Raw genomic sequence first — 14,000 nt, 5'->3', positions numbered from 1 at the left:
TGCTAAGGGGACAGGACAACTTCACCGCATCAAAGGGACGATGGACGGGGCCATGTACCGTCAAATCTTGGGTGAGAACCTCCTTCCCTCAGCCAGGGCATTGAAAATGGGTCATGGATGGGTATTCCAGCATGACAATGACCCAAAACACACGACCAAGGCAACAAAGGAGTGGCTCAAGAAGAAGGACATTAAGGTCCAGGAGTGGCCTAGCCAGTCTCCAGACATTAATCCCATAGAATATCTGTGGAGGGAGCTGAAGTTTCGAGTTGCAAAGAGGAGTGGGACAAAATCCCTCCTGAGATGTGTGCAAACCTGGTGGCCAACTACAAGAAACGTCTGACCTCTGTGATTGCCAACAAGGGTTTTGCCACCAAGTACTAAGTCATGTTTTGCAAAGGGGTCACATACTTATTTCCCTCATTAAAATGCAAATCAATTTATAACATTTTTGACATGCATTTTTCTGGATTTTGTTGTTGTTATTCTGTCTCTCACTGTTCAAATAAACCTACCATTAAAATTATAGACTTATCATGTCTTTGTCAGTGGACAAACTCACAAAATCAGCAGGGGATCAAATACTTTTTTCCCTCACTGTATAAATATAACATTATTATTGATCATGAGCCAATTTGGCTAAGAATATTCTAAAAACCCTTATCAGTGTAGTGATGGGGGAACAAATCTATACAGTTACATATCGCAATATTATTTTGGACAATATTTTATCGATACTTTGACTCCAAGTATTGATTGCTAGGTAGCGTTAGCTAGCGCTAGTTGGCTATACCTGCACCAATACTCCGGTATTTTTCATCCAATAGCTTGTTCTCCATCCAGCCATCATGTTTTCATATTTCCATGACCGATCAGAACTAATTTCCTCATGTTCTCTCTTGTCTCTCTGCAGCAGACATATAGTGAGCAATATGTTTGGAACATCAAATCGCAATAAAATTGCAGTATTGAATCGCAATACACATAGAATTGTGAGAGTCGTGAGAATAACAATATATATTGTATCGGCACCTAAGTATCGTGATAATATCGTATTGTGAGGTCCCTGGCAATTCCCAGCCCTATATAAGTTTAGGCCTACAGTGTATTACTCTGGCAAGCAGTGAGTGTATATATAACAAGTAACCGCAGAAAACTAATGAATCATTATTCCCTCATTATTTGCTTGTGTCTAACCTCTGCAGTCAAACCCATTACAAAATTTTAGTCATTTAGCAGACGCTCTTATCCAAACCGACTTAAAGGAGCAATTAGGGTTAAGTGCCTTGTTCAAGGGTACATCGACAGATTTTTCACCTAGTTGGCTTGGGGATTCCAATCAGCGACCTTTTGGTTACTGGCCCAACTCTCTTAACCACTAAGCTACCTGCCGCCTCTAAACTGGCTATTAAGCTATTGGACAAGCTCTCATTTGGGGTATTTTGATTTGTGAAGTTGTGAGGGAAACTAATTTGTGAACAGTTCCCCAGTGCATCATGTGGAAGAGAGAAAACACCACTGCTAATGTGCAGTATGTATCCCTCGGTCTCTCTCCAGAAAACATTTATGAACCTGCCTCTCTTGTGTCTGAGGGTTTTAAAAGCCTGACATGTTAAAGGGAAGAGGGAGACGTAGCTGGAGTGCTCCTGAACGCGCTGCTGGGACGTCAGCCCAGACCCTCGGGGACCCCTGAGACGTGTGATTAAACTAATTTGGCCTGTAGATTTCCTGGTGCCAGTTTAGGGTCTCTCTCTCTTAAAACATTTACTCCCTTCTGAGAAGCCTGGGTTAGGCTCTAAGTCACGTTGAGTGGAATGTTTGTAAACACAACTTTACACCAATTCCTGGACTTGACACTCTCCCTCCGCTAAACAAAAATGAGCAAATAATGGGGAGGTTTCCTTGCATTAATCATCCAAAAGAAAAATGAAATGATTCAATGTAAAATGTCAAACAAATTTGATCTTGTGTGCAAGGATTAGTGTTCAAGCTGCTGAATTTGAGTAATTCGTTTTTTGGCTAAGGCAATAATAAGAACTAAGGATCTGTCCCTAGAAAACCCAACCAAATTCACTACATATCAAATTGACTGTCAGAATTAATTTGCCAATCTATTTCTCTTTCAGCCTGCCTTAAAGGTTTCTGCCCGGACATGACAGAATTTTAATTAATTAGGCTGAAACTGCACACCAATATATTACTGATGTCTTCATGTAAACATACCACCAAGTAAACATAATAACAATACACACTAACCACGGCTTTCCTATGGATCTCTGAGGTCTGAGATTAATAAGTATGAAAATAACAAAGAATATACTGTAAATGCCAGCAAGACGAGGCACGTATCACAATCACACACTGGCTACAAGGCAACAACCTCAAAGGCAGCCACCTCTAATCCTTTTAAAAGTCAAACGCTCATGGAAAAGGCAAATGTAAAACATGATATAAACACATTTTGCATGCTTTGTCTCTTTGTTTTACCACACAAAACATTTGATGGGAGATTTAGTGGGAGATAAAATATTGACTGAGGAAGGAATTTTCCCAACGACAACAAGTACTACTCACCGGAAATATCCCAGGATGATCACAGCCACCATAAGTGATCCCAGAGAGATGGAGTAGCCCACTGTGTAGATGAGGTACAGACGGTCAAATACTTCCTGTTGAGACAGACAAGGTCATATGAAGGACAAATGTTAGAGAGACGGAGTAGCCCTCTGTCAAACACCTCCTGCTGGGACAAGAGAGACAAGAACATATGAAGGAGAGATATTGTTAGTCATATCAGGTGGCAGGTCAGGAGTGAACTGTCTACTCAGAGGTGTCAGCGTACTTACAGTAGCCTGGTTGAGGAAGTGATAGATGTTTGATAAGTCCATGATTAGTATGTGCCTGGTGTGCTACATTGATTGTTTTACAATATATAAGTAATTGACTCAGGACATTCCAATTACACAATATTGTCCCCATAAATCTGCTGAAAGCTATCATAGTGTCTCTGTGCATCACTGTTTAACATTTACAGAGGCACTGAGGATAATGTTACTCCTGACAAAAATGACTCACAGTTGCAGGCTACACATTGCAACACAAAAAACTACTGCGGACCAAAAACAAAACATCATGAATCTCAAAGCTCAAAGAAGGTGCTGTGATGGTGTGCGGCCATTCCAAGGTCAAAGGTCATTTCATGGCGTGCGACCAATCCAGGCCTCTGATTAGTTTCTGAATATAATGTGGTGCGTTACTTCTGACAATGAGCTGCCCACCAGAGGACTGAGACCCACCAGGCAATAGGCTGCCCTGAGGCAACAGGCAACAGACTGAGATGGAGGTTTCTAATAAACAGAATATTTGGCTTGAGAGATGTGCCGCACTGACAAAAGCCCTGAGTGAAGTGTGGTGCATGCTGGGGCTTCCAGCAGGAGATTACAGCACAGAGCAGGCAACCAGAGGACATATCGCTGGAGAGGTGAGACGCTAGAACACCTGGGTTCAAATAGGATTTGTTTTATTTCAAATACTTTAGCTGCACTTGATTGAGCTTGTCTGGCTAAAATAAATCCTGTTCACCTGGCACTTCAGGCAGGACTCAATCAAACTCTCAAAGTATTTGAAATACTATTTGAATCCAGGTCTGGCCTCTAGCTAGCTACCCGTGGTTGCTGGATCAACACAGCCTAACGGAGGGGCTCCTCTGGGGCCTGCTGTAACCAGAGCCTACTCCACTGCTGCTATCATTTAGGGATGGGGACCCAGTGCCAAACCCAAGGGTTCCTAAGTTGTGGTGCGCGGCTGAAGGGTTTAATTTGGTGCGTATGCATTTTTCATTAACTATAGCTGCTGCTTCTATGAGTCCTGGGACCGGGAGACCATCAACATAAACATTTGAAGTCTAAGAAGAAGAAATAAATCAGGGGCCCTCTACTCAAAATGTGGATGGAGGGATCCCCATGACCTCCTCCGCCCACAACCGTAATGTTGAAACCTACATTTAAAAGGAGGAGAGAAGAATGCACTTGTGGGGAGAGACCAGAAAAGTTTGGCTTAATATTCATATGAAGCCAGATATTTTGGGGTGCAGTAAGCGGTCTTTGATGCACGTTATTATGGAAGTAAGCCCAAAAGCAGATCGCTTGGTTAAACCAGACTGAATGCTGGGGTTAACAGGCTAAAACACAGCATTGAGCAGCACTGAGGAGAAAACAGATCCCATTGGGACTAAAAAATTATGGTCAGTAGAAATCGCAGGCAGAATCTTTGCTGTTCGTTCATCTGAATGCAGTGTTTGTCCAATCAGTTGGTCCACTTTCCCTGTGCTCTATGGCCCTGTTCTTGTCAGCTGAGCAGATCCCATCACCATCCAACCTTCAGTACTCAGGATGACCTCTTCTGAACCTTGGCTGGAGCTAACCGCTAACTAACCTTGCTCAGGTAAAGAGTGGGGAATAGCGGTTCACAGATTTCCTGCTTAGTGCCCTCAACTCGTCATTAAGGGGCTGATTACTTACTGCCTCCTTATCATGGCCCAGTGACGGAGCAGACAACCTGTAACCCATGCCAACCTGCTGACCACCAGGGTTGGGCTCAATTCGAATTGAAGGCAGTCAATTCAGGAAGTGATTTGAATTTAAAATTCAGATATGTCTAAACTTTTGAAATAGCTTCTACTTTTCAGTTTATTGAGAAGTCATTGAAAATAAATGCAATTTTTTTCGATTATTGAATTATAATTTTTATTTGCTTCCTGACTTTACTGCCTTCAATTCAAATTGAGCCCAACCTTGCTGTCCATTGGCCCAGAACTGAGTGTAACAGGTCATCCATTTGATCAATGAGCACCTCAAATGACGGTTGAGGGCCGAGGAAATATAATTGAATGAATGGAATTGGAATTACCTCTGTGATGACAAAGGAATAAAGCAAAGTAAAGACGTAACAGTATCAGCAATCTTTCTATGATTAAAGTTACTTTAAAGTGTTTAAAACATCAATTTTTCCACATGTTGAATCTTTTCCTTGAAATACTGGCTACAGCACTCATTTTTGGAGAGATGTGCCGGTCATATAGCCTTTATTCTGATATCCAATTCAGCTCCAATCCATTTAAGTCAGAGGAAGAAGCCTAACATATCAATACAGGAATCATATCAGATTGTAAGAAGGGGTTCAACGGAGGTAACGCTTCACTTAATCTATCAAAAGATTATTTGGTCCAAACACAAGTATAATCATTCCAAGCATTGTTCACATAATCTCCAAGGGGGAAATAAGTCAATAGTAAAGAATGGGCATGTCTGCCTCACATTTCTGAGGGGACACGTCTTTTGTTCCATTTGGCGACACTCTTCATCTAAATGGTAAACTGAGTTTTTATGTTGATCTTCTAATTATATTTTGTTATTGTTAGGTTTCCTGCAAATGAGTAGAGGCATCAGAAAAAGCAGAACGTAAACATGTCCAACAATGGGGATGGCAGACAGACAATGAACACTGTAGAGGCTCAATAAGTTACAGACATGTGAGGTTAGAGAATGATTGAGCTCTCAGAGAGCGTTAGCTAGCTAGCCCCTGCAGTATACTTACACACAAAGCCCCCTACAGCTCCATCTGATGTGTGACAGAAATGAAAAGCGGCATAGCCTACAGCAGTAAAAAGGGCCTAGTTTCTGACCAATCAAATCACACGTCCAATATCATACACATTCCAATACCTCCACATTGATTGCGTATGCTAATGCCATCTAAAACAATAGAATAGATTGAAATAGACTGAAATGTCACACTTTTATCAGAAATGACACACAATGGCCATTGTCCCTGTCCACTGCTATTGTGTCACGTCTCTGACAAAGTTGCCATTGTCTAATGAAAAAAAAGAAATGCATGCTAGGATGGACATGACTGTCACCTTCTCATTATTTTGGTTATAGTGTGAGAGGAATTTTGCACATTCGCTGTAGTTGGCCCATGTCTTGTTGTTGGTAGTGGTCAGCTCCCACGTCCCATTGTTGTCACAGCGGCGATAGGCTAGTCCTGTAGAATACAACACATAGAATACAACAGAATGACACAATGCACATGTCGTTTCTTTTCACCTGTAAGTGCATATTGCTGTTGTATACTAGGATACTAAGATATACTGTACGTGACAATTTCCTAGAATAAATCAGCAATGTGAAAAGCAAAACATGCACATTTATAAAAAAAATTTACATGCTGTTGCCATTTTCTAGGAAACAAAGTGAATAGTAAGTTAGATGTTTGGTAGAATGTTATCACATCGGAAATCATGGACATTTCAACTTATTATTTCCAGTGTAACAGCCTTGTAAGATGAAGTACTCAAGTTTTAAAATATCAAATCTTGTTGCATCGATGTAGCTATAGACATTTATTCAAAAGCAATGTCCAATGCTGTCTTACAGATTAAAGCAGATACAAGAGGCTGTTATACTATTATACTAATGTGAGCACCATGACCTATAATATATGACATTTTGGAGACGCTTTTATCCAAAGCAACTTACAGTCATGCGTGCATACATTTCACGTAAAATTGAAAATGAGCTCAGTGCAAGAGAACTGTTGAACTGCAGGCTACCCAGGGCCAGTCTTACCTTTATGGTTGAAGTCGTAGATGTACTCTGGACAGGCAGTGGACACCAGCTTTCCAGGAGACCCCTCAGGCCAACAAACAATGCCATCCCATTCTGGCGAGCAGTAACCATCTGCAGGAATAGAGCCAAAGCAGTGGTGACATTTAAGCCTAGTGAGTTTGACTGTTCACTGCCTTGGCTCCAACTTTAAATCTCTGTAGGCTTCTTTGTTATATTCCAAGGCACCAAGCTGTTTTTAGATTGTGTTGTCCCCTGAAAAGGATACACAAATGAATTTGAACCTAATGTCATGATCATAAATAGCATGTAGAGAAAGATGGCCCCAGTAGCCTGTTAATTGGTGGGTATGTAGGAAATGTCAATGTTTTTAGTTTAATTTGTTTTGGCATGAATCTGCTTCCACTGTTTATGTCCACCTCACAAGAAAGACATGTTTGTTAGTTTATATTGCTTCCTCTGCATGAAAAGGAGACTTGCAATGTTGCAGTCATGAAATAACTAAGTAGGCCTATGCAGGCATGTTTCTAATGATCCATAGGAGTGGCATAGGCCTAAATGCGCTATTTATTGAACGTTTATGATCTCACCGCAGCACTCACACACTTCAACATAAATGCGCATCTGTTCTGTTAAAGTGGTTTCAATATGGATCTTATTTGTGGAAATGTCATGCAAAATCAAGAAAACAACAGTGACAATGGTGCAGAGTTCTGGATCCCTTGGGAAAAAACAAAGATACTATGGTACACCACTTAAGACTGAGTCTAGTTTACCACAGTGGAAGAGCAGAGTCAAGCAGTTAGCAGTTCTGCTAACCTCTCTTATTTCCACCCTCTTAAAATCTTTCTTCCTCACCCCCTGGGTGTGCGTACTGTGCGGTAAAGTTGCTGTTTGTACACTTTAAGCAAGTTTGCAAAATGCCTTCAACTCACAAGGAATTGTTGCTTTGGCGAACAGAACAAACCATAGATAGATGTCAAGGGACCTCATGTTCATTGATACATACGGGCAGCAGTACCATTTTAGAACAAAATGATTCTTAATTGTTAGCTATACCAAATGGTCCAGAAACCCTAGCCCTCCGATAGTGTGAGTGTAGTACCCTCTCCCCACAGATCCCTGGCAGAAGCCAATTTCTGGCAACGCTTATATTTTATATTATTGAAAACATCTTCCCCACACTCACCACTAATAACTAGTTAAGGATCAAACTAAAACTGTGTTCTCTTTGCTATAAAATCTATTATTTTCTCATTCATGTAATCAAAGTTACAAAGAAACATCAGAGGCTATGACGACATTATTTTTATGTGCCTTCAAAATGGCCCGTTATTCGGATCTCATAATTAGAGAGTCGACTTTGTATTTTTTCAACTGATTTTGGATTGAGAGAAATGTCTGGGTAGAGAGAGTAGCATGATGCTTCACGTTTTTCAAAATCAATGACCACATGTCCTGGGAGTGTTTTGAGAGTGAAATCGGTCTTAGGTTTTAGTTTTTTCCACTGTACTTTTATAAGCCATCGGACCACCTACCAGCAGGCTCAAATTAAACACAGAACACACACATATATAATTTCCTATAAATTCCATGACCATGATTTAAATATAAACGTGACTATGGGGGAGTGGGGGACTTTAGTATTGGTGATGTAATTGAGGTTTTTAATAACACTTTATTTTCCCTCCAGTCATTTGATTCAGGTCTTGCAGATGTCAAAACATATTGCAGTAGAGTTTTGATATATGCAAGCTTTTATGATGATTGCTGATGTTATTTTACACCAAGACCACAGGTTTGAATGCTGAGCTATTTTGACACACTGCAAGGTCTGGGGCCTTGAGCCCACATCCCTCCACTGACCTAACCAGGCAAACCTCAGTGTCTCCCTCAATGAAAACGTTGTCTCAGGGAAGTAATGGAGAACTCATGTGTATTTAAGGCACAATTGAGAAATAATAACAAATAGATGGGACTTCACAGTGAAACACTGCAACACTAAGCAAGACCCTGGCCTTGGGCTGAGGTTGGCCCACCACCCTACTGGCCACCACTTCCAAAATAGCTAGAATAGCAAGATCAGTTCATTACTATTTGCTAATTTTACCACCACACAGTGCAAACAATTTGAAACAGTCATCACTCCACAGTTCTAATAATAGTTTGGCTAACCACAAGTTTACAGTGGCACATAACACCAAGGGTGCTCACATAAGACATGGTCAAGACAAATCTGGAAGAAAAGCCAAACGCCTCAAAAATGTATTCAGTTGTTATTCTTTGAGTTTGAGTCAGCATGCAGGTTTCAAGGTTTTTCCACAATAGAGGAGACCAAACTGAGCTGTAGCCTATTCCAAATAAAGGGCACACTTTTCTTAGCCAATGTTGTCAACATTACAAAAATAATAACTATTCATAGCAAGATCAGTTCATTACTATTTGCTAATTTTGCATATAATGGCCAGTTAACAGCAACAGTTTCCACCATAATCTCTACAGGGTCATCATAAGACTAACTACAACATAGGCTATACAGAACAGAACATAATGATGCCAAAGTCTTTGCCACCTAATATAATATATTGACATTCTACCATAATCATATATCTGACATTTTAAAAGGCATCAAAACTTTTTGATTGAATAACTTACATAAACAAAATAACAATAAACAATGTGCACATTAGGTTGAAATGAAGTTCAAATGAAAACGCTCAAATTATAAAGTAAAAAGAAAACTTAATTAATCAAGCACACCAAATTAGGTCTTGAAAGCTTTATCAGGCATAAAGTACACCAGAGCCTTTCCTCTCTCTTTGAGGTAGGTAATTTGCATACCCAAATTTCAGGTTCAGCTGAGCTATGATTGGAAAGATGTGTGCAACCTTTCAAAAGAGGTCAGGATACAGCCACCAGATAAAGGCTAAGTCGAGTCTACTACTCTCTGACAGCGTCATCAGGTATACAGGTTAAGTAGTAGTCATCTCTGATGCACCCACCGTGGTTCAACATCATTTCATTGAAATGACGTGGAAACAACGTTGATTGTTTGGATGATATTAAAAATATTTGTTGGGCTGATGTGATTAATAAGAACCATCCAAACGCTGCACTTGATGAATTTATGAAATTGCTTCTTCCAATTATTGATAAACATGCACCTGTTAAGAAACTGACTGTTAGAACTGTTAAGACTCCATGGATTGAGGAAGAATTGAAAAAAACTGTATGGTTGAAAGAGATGGGGCAAAAGGAGTGTCTAATAAGTCTGGCTGCACATCTGACTGGCTGACTTACTGCAAATTAAGAAATGATGTGACTAAACTCAACAAAAAGAAGAAGAAACTGTATTATGAAGCCAAGATCAATGACATACTATATATACAAAAGTATGTGGACACTCCTTCAAATTAATGGATTTGGCTGTTTCAGCCACACCCGTTGCTGACAGGTGTATAAAATCGAGTGTCCTCTGTTGCAACACTCGTTACCGAGTTCCAAACTGCCTCTGGAAGCAACGTCAGCATAAGAACGGTTAATCTGGAGCTTCATAAAATGGGTTTCCATGGCCGAGCAGCCGCACACAAGCCTAAGATCACCATGCGCAATGCCAAGCGTCGGCTGGAGTGGTGTAAAGCTCGCCGCCATTGGAGTCTGGAGCAATGTAAATGCATTCTCTGGAGTGATGAATCACGCTTCACCATCTGGCAGTCTGACAGACAAATCTGTGTTTGGCGGATGCCAGGAGAACGCTACCTGCCCTAATGCATATTGCCAACTGTAAAGTTTGGTGGAGGAGGAATAATGGTCTGGGGCTGTTTTCATGGTTTGGGCTAGGCCCCTTAGTTCCAGTGAAGGTAACTCTTAACGCTACAGCATACAATGGCATTCTACGCGATTCTGTGTTCCAACTTTGTGGCAACGATATGGGGAAGGCCCTTTCCTGTTTCAGCATGACAATGCCCCTGTGCACAAAGTGAGGTCCATACAGAAATGGTTTGTCGAGATCGGTGTGGAAGAACTTGACTGGCCTGTACAGAGCCCTGACCTCAACCCCATCGAACACCTTTAGGATGAATTGGAATGCCGACTGCGAGCCAGGCCTAATCGCCCAACATCAGTGCCTGACCTCACTAATGCTCTTCTGACTGAATGGAAGCAAGTCCCCGCAGCAAGTCCCCCAACATCTAGTGGAAAGCCTTCCAAGAAGAGTGGAGGCTGTTATAGCAGCAAAGGGAGGACCAACTCCATATTAATGCCAATGATTTTGGAATGATATGTTCGACGAGCAGGTGTCCACATACTTTTGGTCATGTAGTGTATAAAGAATGATGTAAAAAAACTTTGGAGTACTTTAAATGAAATTATGGGCAGAAAGACTAATTCAACTCCATCTTTCATCGAATCAGATGGCTTATTAATCACAAAACCATTTGATGTTGCCGTTATTTTAATGAATACTTCATAGGAAAAGTGGCCAAACTTAGGCAGGAAATGCCAACAATGAACAGTGAGCCATCCTATTCATGCATAAAAAAACGAATAATGAAAGAAAAGCATTGCAAGTTTGAATTTTGTAAAGTTAGTGTGGGAGAGGTGGAGAAATTATTGTTATCGATCAATAATGGCCAACCTCCTGGCATTGACAACTTAGATGGAAAGCTACTGAGGATGGTAGCTGACTATAGCCACTCCTATCTGTCATATATTTAATCTGAGCCTAGAGGAATATCTTTGTCCTCAGGCCTGGAGGGAAGCCAAAGTAATTCCACTACCCAAGAGTGGTAAAGCGGCCTTTACTGGTTCTAACAGCAGACCTATCAGCTTACTGCCAGCTCTTAGCAAACTGTTGGAAAATATTGTGTTTTACCAAATATAATGCTATTTCTCTGTAAACAAATTAACAATTTCAGCATGCTTATATAGAAGGGCACTCAACATGTACTGCACTGACACAAATGACTGATGATTGTTTAAAATGCATTCATAATAAGAAGATTGTGGGAGCTGCACTGTTAGATTTCAGTGCAGTCTTTAATATTATTGACTATAACCTGTTGTTGAGAAAACGTATGTGTTATGGCTTTTCAACCTCTGAATCCATGATATGGCAATCTATCTAATAGAACTCAGAGGTTGTCTTTTAATGGAAGCTTCTCTAATGTCAAACATGTAACGTGTGGTGTATTGCAGGGCAGCTCTCTAGGCCCTCTACTGTTTTCTATTTTTACCAATGACCTGCCACTGGCATTAAACAAAGCATGTGTGTCCATGTATGCTAATGATTCAACCATATACGCGTCGGCAACCACAGCTAATGAAGTCACTGAAGCCCTTAACAAAGAGTTGCAGTCTGTTTTGGAATGGGTGGCCAGCAAGAAACTGGTCCTGAACATCTCTAAAACTAAGAGCATTGTATTTGGTAAAAATAATGCCCTAAATTATAGACCTGAATCTGGTAATGAATGGTATGGCTGTTGAACAAGTGAACTAAATTACTTGGTGTTACCTTAGATTGCAAACTGTCATGGTTAAAACATATAGATTCAATGGTTCTAAAGATGGGGAGAGGTCTATCCGTAATAAAGAGATGCTCTGCTTTTTTGACACCACACTCCACAAGGCAAGTCCTGCAGGCTCTAGTTTTATCTTATCTTGATTATTGTCCAGTCATATGGTCAAGTGCGACAAAGAAAGACCTAGTTAAGCTGCAGCTGGCCCTGAACAGAGCGGCACGTCTTGCTCTTCATTGTAATCAGAGGGCTAACATTAATACTATGCATGCCAGTCTCTCTTGGCTAAGTTGAGGAAAGACTGACTGCGTCACTTCTTCTTTTTATAAGAAATATTAATGTGTTGGACATTCCAAACTGTTTGCATAATCAACTTACACACAGCACTGACACACACACTTACACCACCAGACATGCAACCAGGTGTCTTTTCACAGTCCCCAGGTCCAGAACAAATTCAAGGAAACGTACAGTACTATACAGAGCCATGAGTGCATGGAACTCCCTTCCATCTTATATAGCGCAAGTGAACAGCAAACCTGGTTTAAAAAAACAAATAAAGAAACACCTAACGGCACAACGCCTCTCCTCCAAATCAAATCAAATTGTATTTGTCACATGCGCTGAATACAATAGGTGTAGACCTTACAGTGAAATGCTTACTTACAAGCCCTTAACCAACAATGCAGTTTTAACAAAAATAAGTGTTAAGTAAACAATAGACAAGTAAAAAATAAAAGCAGTAAATTAACAGTAAAAATAACAGTAGCGAGGCTATATACAAGGGGTACCGGTACAGAGTCAATGTGCGGGGGCACCGGTTAGTCGAGGTAATTGAGGTAATATGTTATGTGGCAGACCAGGGGGTTTGATCAAGACGTTTACACAGATCAGCCACGGAGACAAGTGTGATACCTCAGTGTCAAGGGTGTTTATTTACAACAATAAAGAAAAAGAAAAGAAACAGGTCTCCTCCAGGAGACCTCTTCCGGGTTACCGCCTTCTGGGCTCCGGGGAATGCTGTACTAACAGTAAAAAAATTGCCCTATTTTATTTGGTAAAAGACCAAGTCCTTAATATTATGGCAAGAACAGCTCAAATAAGCAAATACTTTAAGACATGAAGGTCAGTCATTACGGAACATTTCAAGAACTTTGAAAGTTTCTTCAAGCGCAGTTGCAAAAACCATCAAGCGCTATGATGAAACTGGCTCTCATAAGGACCGCCACAGGAATGGAAGATCCAGTTACCTCTGCTGCAGAGGATAAGTTCATTAGAGTTACCAGCCTCAGAAATTGCAGCCCAAATAAACGCTTCACAGAGTTCAAGTCACAGACACATCTCAAAATCAACTGTTCAGAAGGGAAATGTTTGGTTCCAACCGCCGTGTCTTTGTGTGACGCGGTGTGGGTGAAGGGATGATCTCTGCATGTGCATTTCCCACCGTAAAGCATGGAGGAGGAGGTGTTATGGTGTGGGGGTGCTTTGCTGGTGACACTGTCTGTGATTTATTTAGAATTCAAGGCACACTTAACCAGCATGGCTACCACAGCATTCTGCAGCGATACGCCATCCCATCTGGTTTGGGATAGTGGGACTATCGTTTGTTTTTTAACAGGACAATGACCAAACACACCTCCAGGCTGTGTAAGGGCTATTTTACCAGGAAGGAGAGTGATTGTGTGCTGCATTAGATGACCTGACCTCCACAATCCCCTGACCTCAACCCAATTGAGATGGTTTGGGATGAGTCAGACGGCAGAGTGAAGAAAAAGCAGCCAACAAGTGCTCAGCATATGTGGGAACTCCTTCAAGACTGTTGGAAAAGCATTCCAGGTGAAGCTGGTTGAGAGAATGC

At 41.0% G+C, this 14,000-nt stretch overlaps 1 protein-coding gene across 1 annotated transcript in view; it reads right to left on the bottom strand.

Annotated features, from left to right (window-relative positions):
• LOC311146365 (parathyroid hormone/parathyroid hormone-related peptide receptor-like) overlaps positions 1–14,000 on the bottom strand; it is a gene marked incomplete at both ends in the record, with an annotated part of 95,401 nt that overhangs the window by 26,217 nt on the left and 55,184 nt on the right. The window contains 3 exons of the mRNA XM_084182851.1: positions 2,575–2,669; positions 5,921–6,045; positions 6,630–6,740. Of these exons, the coding sequence (XP_084038977.1) occupies positions 2,575–2,669; positions 5,921–6,045; positions 6,630–6,740 (331 nt within the window). The remainder of the gene's footprint in view (positions 1–2,574; positions 2,670–5,920; positions 6,046–6,629; positions 6,741–14,000) is intronic.

The sequence above is a fragment of the Coregonus lavaretus genome (assembly GCF_964263955.1).
Source record: "Coregonus lavaretus genome assembly, chromosome: 19".
Taxonomy (NCBI): Eukaryota; Metazoa; Chordata; class Actinopteri; order Salmoniformes; family Salmonidae; genus Coregonus; species Coregonus lavaretus.
The sequence above is the reverse complement of the archived record's forward strand: the minus strand, read 5'-3'. Positions and strand labels throughout refer to the sequence as shown.